The sequence below is a fragment of the Cryptomeria japonica genome, chromosome 7 (genome assembly GCF_030272615.1).
Source record: "Cryptomeria japonica chromosome 7, Sugi_1.0, whole genome shotgun sequence".
NCBI lineage: Eukaryota > Viridiplantae > Streptophyta > Pinopsida > Cupressales > Cupressaceae > Cryptomeria > Cryptomeria japonica.
The window spans coordinates 554,721,555-554,734,684 of record NC_081411.1 but is presented as its reverse complement, the minus strand read 5'-3'; the positions used below and the strand labels follow the sequence as shown (position 1 = coordinate 554,734,684).

The 13,130-nt window shown below is 37.8% G+C and overlaps 1 protein-coding gene across 3 annotated transcripts in view; it reads left to right on the top strand.

Annotated features, from left to right (window-relative positions):
* The window catches only part of LOC131031156 (mitogen-activated protein kinase 4), a 104,815-nt gene that overhangs the window by 67,980 nt on the left and 23,705 nt on the right, over positions 1 to 13,130 (top strand). For all 3 annotated transcript variants that reach the window (XM_059209394.1, XM_057962200.2, XM_057962199.2), the window contains one exon: positions 11,761 to 11,845. In XM_059209394.1, the coding sequence (XP_059065377.1) occupies positions 11,761 to 11,845 (85 nt within the window). The remainder of the gene's footprint in view (positions 1 to 11,760; positions 11,846 to 13,130) is intronic.

The window sequence follows — 13,130 nt, the reverse complement described above, 5'->3', positions numbered from 1 at the left end:
TTTCAGACCAGGATAATATCTTCAAGATTGCTGATGTGTATGCTGATGCATTGAAGGAAAATGAGGATGAAGTTTATAAGCTCATATTGGAGCTTAAGCATGCTAAGGATGCCTTGTAAATACTCAAAGGGCACTTCTAGAAGCAAAATAAACTACTTGTTGTTAATGAACAGTTTAGGGAGAAAGAAATCAAAGAAAGGGCAAAGGAACTCAAGCAGGTGATTGAAGAGCTTAACCGGATCGAAAAAGACTTTGATTTAGACTAGAGTCCTGTTATGCTCTGCATGTCTAGCCCCATCATTTTCTTTGTTTTGAAAATGTGGGTTTCCCTTTTTGTTTTCCTTCTTTCCTTTTTCTTTTTGCTTTTGTTCCACTCCTTCGGGATTTCAGGTTTCCGAAACCCCAAAGTGCCTCTTTGTTTCCTTCTTTTCTTTGTCTTTAATCCCGAAGCCTCATTTTGTTTATGTTCTGTTTCTCAAGACCTCGGAATTCCAAAATCCCAAAGTCTTGTTGGCTTGCTTTGTTCCTTGTTCTAAAGCCTCAAGATCTCGGGTGTTTGAGTTCCTGGGTTCTTCATGTTTTGTTGTTAGTTAGACTTCAGAATTCCAAAATCCCGGAATCCTAAAGTTTGTTCGTTTGTTTTTGGCTTTGAGCCCCGGGATCTCGTGTTCCCGAAATCCCTGGTTCTCTTTGTTTTGTACATCGTTTCGGAACTCCGAATCCTTGGAGTCCCGAAGTGGTGTTCTGTGTGTCTTTTTGGAGCCTCGGGATCCCAAAACTCAGGATCCCGAGCTTCTCCATGTCTTGTCATTCGACTTTGGAGTTTCAGAATCCCGAAACCCCGAAGTCATTTTGCATTAAGGGTTGTACGGTTGCTTGAGGTGAGGGGTATAAATAGTGTTAGATGAGTCATTTTAGCTCATTTGTGCACTCGATCGTTTCGGATTTCACTGCTCTCCTTTGGTGATCCTTTCTCCCACAGTGCACATGTTTCCTTCATCCTTTTTTGGTAGGCTTTTGTCTTCCTCGTTTTCTTTTCGTTTCTCGTGTTTCCTGCTTTCATAGTTTAGGGTTTAGTTTAGATTTCATGCTTTCAATAAAATCGATTTTTTGTCGATCCTTAGGGTTAGATGGCCTTGTTTCGTTGTTTCGGGATCTTGGGTCTCCGAGATCTCGAAACTACCTTTTGACCTCTTCAGAACTCCGGGTTCCCGAAGTTCCGAAGTCCCTCTTAGTCAAGTCTCAAGTCTTCGAATCCCTTTTTCACACCTAAGTTGAAATCCTTCGGGATCCCGGAACCCCGGAATCCCGGGCATCCTTGTGCTATTGAGTCTAAAAACTTCTTGAAGATCCCGAAACCCCAGAGACCATCTTAAGAAACTATTGTAAGCACTTCGGAATTCCAGGATCCCGGAGTCCCGAGATCCAAACTTCTGAAGTTTTCTTCACCCCGGAACCTTGGAACTCCAGAGTTCCGAAATAAATTCATTTTGATGCCTTATACTATTTTGAGGTTTCGAAACCTCGAGACTCCGAAACATGTCTTAGTTCCTGCACTTTGGAACCCCGGAACCTCTCTAAGGTGCCATCATTAAAGGGAATATTGTCAACATCATCAAGTGGAAGAAGGTAATCTGAAGTAGGATAATTTGGGAATGGAGGAATATATGGATCTCCAAAAATCTACCACATAATGGTCCAAACTGTTCTGGGTACTAAATACTTGTAAACTTGTGGTAGATATCATGGAAGAAGCTTTTACTGATCTACAACCAATCAATCCTATGATATGATCATTTCTATTAGCCCAAACTAATGGCTTCCATTTGGTCTTTGGGTTAGGAATGAGTCCATAAAGATGAGGCAAGAGATTAAGCCACCTATAATGTGTGATGACTCCTATTGACTCCTATTGCCGATGACTCATAATTGTCCTTAGTCAAAGTGATAACAAATGGATGTGCTACATAACCCATGATTACATCAATGATACTCTTTTGACGTCATAAATAGAGGCAACAAAAGAGAGTTGTGCAAAACCAGGATTGAACTTCAACGAAAAAAATACATCAAACAACAAAATATCTAGAAAATACCTCAACCACCGTGAAATTGATGCCAAGAGATTTCCATCAATATTCTGGTTTGCAAAAATCCACTTCCGTTTGCCCAAGTTATGAGAAAAATAAAAAAAACCCCTTTTAGAAGCACTTAGGGGGTGAAAACAACATCAGGGGGCTAAATTGAATTCGCCCACCTAGGCACCCATATGACCGTCTTTGAGTGTTGGGTGATAAAATATTTGGTGGCGGGCTAAAGTTGCGCCTCTTGGGCGTTAAGCCCTTAAGAGAAAATCTCGGGTCACATTATGACCATAGACTATCACCTAGCACCATTAAACCAGTGTTCCACGGAAATGCATATCCCCCCTTCAGGCCCACGAGACGGGGAGACGAGGACGTGGTGTTGGAGACGAAGAGACGTCTTAGCCTCTCCAAGTAGTCTTGGAGACGTCTCGGCATCTCCAAGACTCCTTGGGAGACGTCTAGGTGTCTCTCGAGGGGCGGGGAGACGTGCAGAAGTCTCTTGTCTGAACACGTCAAAAAACATTTAAAATTTGTAATTTTTTTATTTTGAGCGATTTTTGGGTGTTTGGGGGTAACCCTAATTTGATGTGGGCCCCACCCCTTCCCCCAATGCATTACAAAACCCCTAAAACTATTGATTTCATTCACATTTCTAATTCTGATTTTTTTTTACCAGCTAGGTGTAGAGGAGAAAAAACTTAGAAAAGAGTGATTGAAGGAGTGAAAAGAGTGAGTGCAAGTGTAAGAGAAGTGGGAAGGAGCAAGAAGAAGAGGAGAAAGAGGATTCTACAACATTTTGGAGAGATTTTTCAAACACAAGATAGTTTATTTCTTGTTTTTTTTTTTGTTTCATTTTCCGATTTTCAATTTTTTTGTTGTTTAAACTTGTTTTTTTATTCATTTCAAAATCAGATTTGATGTTGAATCTTGAGGGCAAAATGATGAACGAATCATTCATCATTTTTCCCTCAAGATTCAACATCAAATTTTAAATTTTCATTTTCATTTTCAAAATTGAATTTTCTAATTTATTATTTGTTAAACTAGGCTGAAATTACATGGTTATTGAATTTATTTTTATTTTTATTTTGTGAAATGCACTGTCACTATCACAATGAGCTCTCATGACATGAATGAGGATGAGATGGAAATCCATTCTCATAGTGGAAATGATTCAAATTATGAACCTAAGGCTAAGGGGGGTGACCATGGGGCTGATCCTGGAGCCCAATCTAGTTCCATGGCAAGTGCACCAACTAGTACAAGTTGCCCTTCAAAGTTATTGGCATAGTATGCTAGGGGTCCTTGTAATTCTAAATCTCCTCTAAAACAGTGTGCTTCAAAAATACAAGGCACATCAGGGACAGGTGGGGAACAAGGAAGTGGCAATGCAACATTTGTGGACTTGCATGGTTTTGTAGCATCACTAGAGTGAATGCACACTTCCTTTTTTGGAGAGAAAATGGTGTGGATCCATGTCGATTTTAGGAAGAACATAAAAACCTAGAATACAGAGTTGAGATCAACAAGCTTTGGGGCATTCCAGATGACAATGCAGTTGCAGTCCCTATTATTTTGTCTGCTAGGGTAGCCCTTCAGCAGAGCCAACAATTGCAACATACTTCTTCTCATACATTGGAGAGGAGAGGAGTGATGTCTATACCTTCATCCACTTCCATTTCCAGTGCCATGGCCCAATAACAAGAAGTTAAGGGGACAAGGAAACACAAGATGTGAAGTAACCCCATTGTTGATTTGTTCAATGTGCAACTGAAGGATGATATAGATGATTCCATTGGCAGGTTCTTCTTTGCCGATGGCATCCCATTTCATGTAGCTCAGTCTCATTATAGGGAGATGATGTCGATGGTGGTGAAGGGAGGACCATCATATGTGCTACCATGTGAGACCAAATTGAGGACCATGATCTTGGATAAGAGCTATTCCAAGATCAATATTTCGATGGAGAAGATGAAGGCATGTTGGGTGGCCTCTTGATGTAGCATAGTTATGGATGGGTGGACAGACATTAGTCATCGTCCACTCATCAAAATCATGGTCACATGTGCAGAGGGCCCATACTTTCTCAGAGTATCTAATTGTACAGGGCATCACAAAGATGCTGATTTTCAGTTTGAGGTCCTTATGGAGGCTATTGAGGAGGTTGGGCCACAAAATGTGGTCCAAGTAGTGACGGATGCAACCCATGTGTGTAGAGTAGCAGGGAAACTTATTGAGGCAGCCTACAAACATATTTGGTGGACTCCATGTGTGCATGCCATGAACAATGCACTCAAGGACATGAGGAAGATTGAATGGATTAGAGGGGTGGTTAGCAATGCGAGAGATGTGCAGATGTTTATCTGCAATCACCACACTTCACATGCACTCTTCAGGACCTTCTCGAAGGAGTTCTTGAAACCAATTGAGACTAGATATGCATCCTATTTCATTCTTTTGGAGAGAATGATTGAGTTGCAAGAAGCACTGCAACTCATGGTTATGGCAACATAGTGGAATAGGTGGGCTGAGGCCAAGATGGAGCAGGGAAGAAGGGTGAAAGAGGTAGTGAAGAGTGATGTGTTTTGGACTAATGCAAAATACATAGTCTCCATCATTGCTCCAGTTTTCCAATTCATTAGATATGGGGATGGGGATGCACCTAACCTTGGAGAGGTGTATGAGTGCATCGATTCTATGCTTGATCAGATGAGGGTTGTTGTGTGAGTGAAGGACCCCACTTTAGCATTCTACAATGAGCACATTCAACCAATCATTCAGCACAGATGCGACAAGCTCAACACTCCCTTGCATATGGCTGCCTATGCCTTGAATCCTAAGTGGTACAAGGCTAGGCTGGGTCGAGTTTCATTGATTTAGGATGATGAGGTGAAGGCGGGGTTTTTTAGGTGCATAGAGAAGATGTATTATTCTAGAGATGTCTGCATAATTCGCACTGAGTGGATGAAATTTGCCACTCTTAGGGGTTATTCAGACGCGGCAAAGATGGATATAGAAACTATGGCACAGGAGGACCCACTTTTGTGGTGGAATTGTCATGGTCAGAAATCTTCAACTACCACTCTAGCTATTCGTATGCTATCCTACGTTTCTAGTTCTTCAGCTGCTGAGAGGAATTGGTCTACATATAGCTTCATCCACTCTCTTAAGGGGAATAGACTTACCTCTAAGAGAGAAAAGAAGCTTGTGGCTGTACATAGTGCTTTGCATCTCATTGACCACAAGACACTTTTGTACAAAGAGAGTCTGGTGGCACGATGGGATGTAGAGCTAGAGGAGCCACCACAGGTTGATGAGGATCCTACCACTTCAGATGTAGGGCTGGTTGGTGTTAGTTTGAGGGATCTTGATTGCGAGGAGTCCAACAATTCCAGTGATGAGGAGTTTGCAGATGATTAGAGGCCTTCACTACATTTTGAGTTTTGACATTTTGGCATTTTGTCTTTTGAAATGTTATTGCTACTCATTGTAATGATGTATCATGTAATTATCTTTATGATATCAGATATTCATATTTTCGATATAATAGAAATCTCCAATTTGACAATTTCATTTATCATATTTTATCTAGCATTCAAGAAATCTTCGTATTTAGTATTTCTAATTTTGTTATTTTATAATTTTACTAATTTCCAATAGTTTCATTTGAAATGTAATTCGATATTGTTATACATCTTTTTACAACTGGTTTTTCAAGTACTATAAGTATATGTATTACTATATCAGCACCACCATCCAACCACCCCCCAACCGCCCCCAAACTTAGGCCCTTTGCCCCCCCATCCTCGAAACCTGTCCCCGCGTCCTTGCATCCCCCAATCCCCAACGACTATGGAACACTGCATTAAACCAACATATATTGCATAACTGACATTATGCTATTACAAAGGAGCTGATCATATATAAAGGCTCAAGAATTAAGCTGCCCATTGAATGTGGGATTAAACTGCCAATGTACAAAACACAAAAATTCAATAATACCATCGACTAGACTAGAGATCGTGCATCCACAACAATGCCTCAAATGTCCAACCTAGAAATACTTATACGAGGAACTATGGACAAGTTTGAACCTCCAATCAGTCATTGGCTAAGTTGAAATGACGCCGCTTACAAAGAACTAGCCAATAAACTCCTGCTGGCCTAAGGTAAGTATGACTCCATTGGCAAAAAGCAATAATAGAGCCGATAGATTGTTGTAACACAAAGCATCAAACCAAATGATGAAGAGCTGCTTCATACAATAAAATTTGCTAATGAAATGATGCATGGGAAAAAAATCTACGAAGGCAAGAAATAAATGTGTTGTGAACATTGGCCAATTCAATGCAAGAAAGCCAATGATCCACTCGCCATAGTTTTTACAAGCCAATGCCACCTAACTGTAAGACAATACAGGTTTGCCTACTCGCAGGCAATATGTGAGAATGTGGCTTGCAAACAACAATTGGTTTGTAGTGCACGTTGCTTGTAGAACAAAGTGAAAATCACTAGCCAAGTTGATGAAGAAGTCGATCGTCCACCAAATGTGAATGCGCAAATTCAAGGATTAAATGCATCCCCGATCGATAAAAAACTTGCATAAATTATTAAATGTGCATGCACATAGTGCCCTCTAATAAATATTTCATGGCCTCTACTAATGAAAGGAAGATGAAATCGTGCCACTAGTTTCAATCATAGGGAAGAAAATGCAGATCACCAAAGCAATAAGGCTGACAAAGGATAATGAAGGCACCAAAACTGCTCACATCCAAGTGAACCGACCATGGTAATGAGGGTGGCAAAGTGTACATGAGCTAGCCAATTCTATAAACGCCATGCCAAAGAAAGTAATCAAAACAATGCCTAGTGAAATTCGTACACATTGGTCAAAGTAATTGCAATGCGACTCACCAACATTTGGACTCGATCTGAGAAAATTAGACAAATCAAACCACAAATGTAAGCTGCTTAAACAATAATAATTGCGGTCCTAAGAACAATGAGGCCGCCAAATATATTATATGAGACACTGACTCATGCTTCGGGCTAGCCTAGGTCAATCACCAAACAAAGCACAAGCTTAATAATATGTGAACACTTGGGTGAACAACCCTTGTGCCAAAACGCCTGTAGAAAATAAAGGCAAAAAATGCTCTAGCTACCATGGAAAAGGGATTCTCGAACTTGCTAATAAGCACGTTGGTGAGCCAATATAATAAACTGTTCACCACGGCATAGATCGTGGGTACCACAGTCCCGACTTTCAGAAAAACAAATTTCAATATGAGCAAAATGGGCTCACCAGAATAATGAACTCAACCAGCGAAGTATGATGGAGTTGATCACAGATATGACTGGCCGATCACGATAATAAAATTAGAGGTCCGGTCACATGGACAGATGCGGCCTGCTAATGAGTTAATGCTGATCCAATGGGTTTTTTAGGTGGCTAAATGAAGGCCAAACAAACAAATCGGTTCACCTATAGTGCAAAATAAGGGTTTGACCCAAATGCACCTTCAAAGCAAATGAGGGTCGACTGGATAACCTGATCCAATAAGGAGGATAGAGATTCAACAACTTCTGCAGCCAAGACAAAGTATATTGCACCCAATACAAATATTTACCCAAATAACAATATTTTGTCCAAAACAAAATATTGTTCCTAGCAAAATAAACTTGCCTACATCATAAAATTTGCTGAAAAATCTCTATAATCTGCTGCTCAGGAGGGGGTCAAATGGCCTTTCGATTAAATTTTTTTTCTATAGAAACAATTTTACCCAAATATAGGCATATTTGTAGTCAAAATTCATCGGAATGGCCTCCTAGACGCAATGGTGATGCCCAATCAGCCTCAAACTGCACCCAACAAAGTTTTCAAGCCAAAATCACAACTCTAGAGGAGTCTTCAAACCTAGCACTATGATACCATGTTAGAGTATTAGATGACTCTACAACACTCCTAGGATCTATGAAAGACCAAAAAAACTCACAAGAGAGAATGGCAAGAAAGATTGCATCAACAATGCAAGATTGATGAATTGCTAATGGGCATGAAAATGTATATAATGAACCTTGCATATAAAGGCAAGGTGAATATGGAGGATTAGACAAGATGCTGATAAGTGCCTTTCCTATGCAATTGATAACCTATCAACCACATAAGGTGGATAAGTGATAGTGTGATAAGTCCACTTAAGGTGGATAGGTGATATTGTGATAATACCATAGAAAGTGGGAATGTTCCTAAAGTGATCACTAGGTAACCTTAAGTGATATGTGTAATTAGAACCTAGGTGAAGACTCTACTAGGTACAACACTTAATTACACCAACATTTTATTGCTCTTCTTATAAATAGTTTTCAAGAGGTCTCTTGCGTTGATACCCAACTGGATAGTGCTTAGAGTAGATGGAGCTACAGACCTCCTAGGTTGATTTGGGACCTTGGGAATATATTTGGTTTTAGTCTAGATCAATCTGGTGATTTTGGGGTTGAGTTGGCATTGCTTGAGAACAAGCAATCTTTAGGAAAGGTGGATTGGAATGTCCCCATTTTTCAGTTTCTTTTGCTTTCTAGTTGGCTCTGACCTTCTAGGTGTGTGTCATCCTTAATAAAGTGGTTATTTGATGTTACGAGTGAGCTCAGATGGTCTAGAGGACTTAGAAGGCACTTTCTGAAGTTACTTTTGGCTTCTAGTGTGTTCCCCAATATTTTTGGATAGAGCATCTATTTATAGTAAATCACTCGGTTGGGTTTGATTATCATCATTCATCATCGGAATCACTCCTGTGTAGTCAATTTTAAATTCTAATGCATTCCAACCATTTTTGCAACTCGAGTGTATTATTGAGCTCTATTTTAATTAATTTTACTATGGTTGCTATTTTAATTAAAATGGGTACCTTAGTATAATAGCTCGTTGGAATGAAAATATAACTAAAGTCCTCAAAATAATCGAATATTGAAACTTGAAATAAATCATTTTTTAGGGATATAAGGATTAATTAAATTATAAAGTGATTTTATATTGCACTTTCTGGAAAGTTCCTGGGATGGTTATAAATGAAGGTTGAGGTCTCATTTGTTGCATACAGAAGATTTAGAGGCTTGTTTTACTTCTTTGTGGGGATTTGGAGCTTTGTGCTTGTGGCCAAACTCTTGTTAGCAGGATGAAAACCCTTTGTCTTCATAAAAGCGGTTCCATACAGGCATCAACAGAGTGCTGAAGGTGTTGAGCAGGGATGAAAACCCTCATTTATTTGTGTAGATTCAGAAGCAGATTCAGTCAAGGTTCACATTTGTGCTTAAAGAGGTTTACTGGTTTTGAATTTGGATCCAATGATTTAGATTTTAGAAATTTATGGAATCTTTGTTAAAGATAAATTTCTGAGTTTAATAACATTGAAGTGCTAAAGGGAGATTTAGTTGCCGAGTTTTAGAAGACTTTTCATTGCATATTTGTCCAGTTTTTTGCACACACCTGGTAACCTCCGTTTTGGGTAATACATATGTAATGTTTTCTGGTCTGTGGACTAGGTGTTGATACTCTTGAAGAGCTGGGCACTTACATTTGCTCTCTGCTGGTCACTCCCTTATGCTTGCTCTTGCTAGTCACTCTTTGCTAGGCATGTAGAGGTCATTATATTGGGCAGGTCAATTCCTCTTAAAATAGCCTGAGGATATTTTGTTTGGGCATGGCTTTTTTCTGCTAGTTGCGTGTTTCAGTATAGCAGCAAGTTTTCATGGGCAGGATAAATATTATGGCAGGCTTGACCACTTCTTAGGAGCAGTGATTGAAGGTTTTTTTGTGCATATAAGCCTTGGACAGAATATATGTTGAGCTGATGATTCAAGGGAAATGTTTAAGGGTTCACATCTGCTGATGTTTGTCTGGGAAAATCATTTGTAATATTTCTAATGACTACAAATCGTAAGTGCAGAACTTTATTTTCTGTTATGAATGACAGCCATCTACATTAATATAAACTGTGTTTCCTGCAAATACTTTAATTGTGTTTTGTTACTTCAGCTGGATGTCTATTCTAGGATGCATATGGTATTATACATTGGTAACATTTAAATCTCCAATCAGTATACAAACTTAGAAGAAGACACACAGAGTTGATAGTTAATACATACATACAGAGAAGTCAAATTGGAACTCTTGATAGAAAATTCAAACAAATTATATGATACAAAAGGAGAGCAAAAGGTTGAAAAATTTAGTAGGGGATCATAGAGTTTCTACATAGGGTTAGATGCTTTGGTAGTAATAATCTCAGTTACTTGGCTTTTCTATTGGTCATATTGGTTCAACCATTAATCATAATAATGACAACTTTTCCAATCTCAAAGAAGTTTTAGGCAATGTGAACACTAAGAATTTTCTATGAGAAAGTAATCTTGAGTCTTATGTTCGATGAATCGGTAGAAAATGCATGTGTTGGGAAAATTTCTATATAAGACACAACATGATATGCATTTGTCATGTATTCGAATGCCAATAATTTCCATAATGTCTTGGGAAAGGCAATACAAGTTGATACAAGCCCTTTTTCTAAACAAAGAGTAAACATTCTTTTTTCTCATGGCAAATCAAACAACTTAAGGCTTAATTAGCTGGTCAATAAAATCCCAGATAAGAAAGTGAAGATTTAGGATTCAAATTGGATAGGTATTTTGAGTTTGGCTCTATCAAAGACCAAAAAAACCCTAGTCTAGTGTGAAAAGAGTATTGGGCATAAACCAAGATCCATGTTTAATATTGGTAGTAGAATGTTTAGGACTGGAAAACTTGAATAGAAGCCTTGGTTCATATTCTTGGACTGACCAAAGTTTAACACCATGAAGTTGCTAGGTGGATTGAACCTAGTTTTCTAACATACCTTCTAAGGGTGTGCATCCAACAAAATGACCTATCAGAGTAAAGCATTCAAACCAATGGCAAGCATTTTCAAATTCAAGAATATCCAACACTAGGCATTGATTTCTTACAAGAAACATCATCACCTCATACAATCTTTTGGGGATGAATTTTTGAGCTTGTTCTAGAGCCATTCTCATGTGAACATCTGTCGGTTATCATTGCACTAGAATAGATGCATGTAGTATGGATTTTTCCATTTTATAAGAAAATGCAGACTCACTATCCAAGGGGTTTATAAAGGACTAGTTCAGAACAATAAATGCAAATTACTTGCACTTAGATCATTATAGATGAATAGGGTGACAGGAGCCAAACAAAAAAGGCCATCTATTAACCAAAAATGAAAAAAAACCCTAGCAGAGCTCAACATATGCTTTGGTTTTTTCAAAATGCCGTTATCCCATACAGCAATTTTAATTTTATACAAAATAATATAGCTCTTCCTTTTGTATGAGAGCCCTTGATTTTTTTCTAACTTGAGTAAATATTGTTCTTGCTCATTTTCCTTTATTTTAATCATTTTAATTAATAGATGATTATGGTTTAAACATTGGCAATAATGAAAACAAACACTTGTTTTTCCCTTTTTAGGAATCTTAAATATGCGAATGTCATCCTTATTTATTTATATATATTTTTTGAGAAAACTTATGTTCAAAGTGTGGGTGGTATAGCATCCTCATCATTCAAATAAAATATCTAACAAAACTCTTTGATTTTCCGTTTATTTTGTAGGGATCTCAAGCCTGAAAATGTTTTATTGTTTTCCCCAGTGATAGCTAAAATTTGTGACTTTAACCTTTCACGTTCTGTTGAGGAGGTAAGTCATTTCATTATGTCATATGTGTACCATATATGTACCAAAGGAAAATTTGATTATCTCCCATCAAATCATTTGCTTGGTAGAAAATTAGATATCATTTTAATCAATCAAACGGTTTACAAAAGGCATACCTTAAGACCAACCAATGAACATTATAATAGACATAATTTATAGTATCCTGATCAAATTTTTTATTCTATTTTGATGAATGTTTGACAGAATGCCAATTGTATGGTACAGTGATATTTTTGTTCTTTGTGAGTTTGTTTCAACAAATGCTTGATAGGATGTTCAATACATAAAAATTAAAAAACAGGATTGTCACTCAGCCTGAAACCACAATTTACAATACTCAACATATAGTTTTTAAACATTGATAATTATGGCTGCAAATACCTGTATTGATAATAAATGTCTGACCTTTGATAATGAGTTTAGGCTGGGATATTCTTTTAAAAACCTCCGTATGCAGAAGCAACCACTCAATTACCAATATCACCTTTTTCTTTTTATTGATTGACTTCTCAACAGTCAAAGATTCCATGTTTAATCAAACTCTGTTTTAATATGTGCTGCGATCCCTGTATTTAAGAAATCTTTATTATAAATGATGGGCAGTTGCAACTTAAATTCAAACCCTTTAATTATATATTATCAAACTCTGATTTATGTGGGCTGCGAATCCTTTTTTATGGGAAGACTTCAGTACCCCAGAATCATCCAAGGCTCCCCATGTCACACTTGTACCCTCTCAAGATTATATTATGTAAAGCAAAGATTATATTATGAAAAGCAGCAATCAAATATATAATATGCATCTATATAAGATAAAAATAGAAAAAGACAAAAGTCATATAAGGCAAATTGTCTTATCTACAAATATGAATCTTATTGGTAAGGCAGCGATGGTAGGAAATATTAAAAGCAGCGATGATATGGCCTAGGCACATGTCAAAAGGCAGCGATAAATTAGATGGAAAGACAGCAATAAATAATATTAAATAGCAGTGATAAATAAGTTTAAAGAGCAGCGATTAAGACATTTTGACTATGTCTAAAGGCAGCGATGATATATTGTTAAGGCAGTAATTATATCTGTGTAGCAATTACTATATTCAAAAGGTTTACCAATTAATTAAGGACAGTGATTCATAACCGACGGCATTAGTTAAATATCTCCTTAAAATGCAGCGATAGAGGCGAAGAGAAAGAAAACAGTTAGTATAAGGGACTCTTAACAAAAGGTCATGACTATTTAAAAAGGACATCTCTTTTCAAAGAG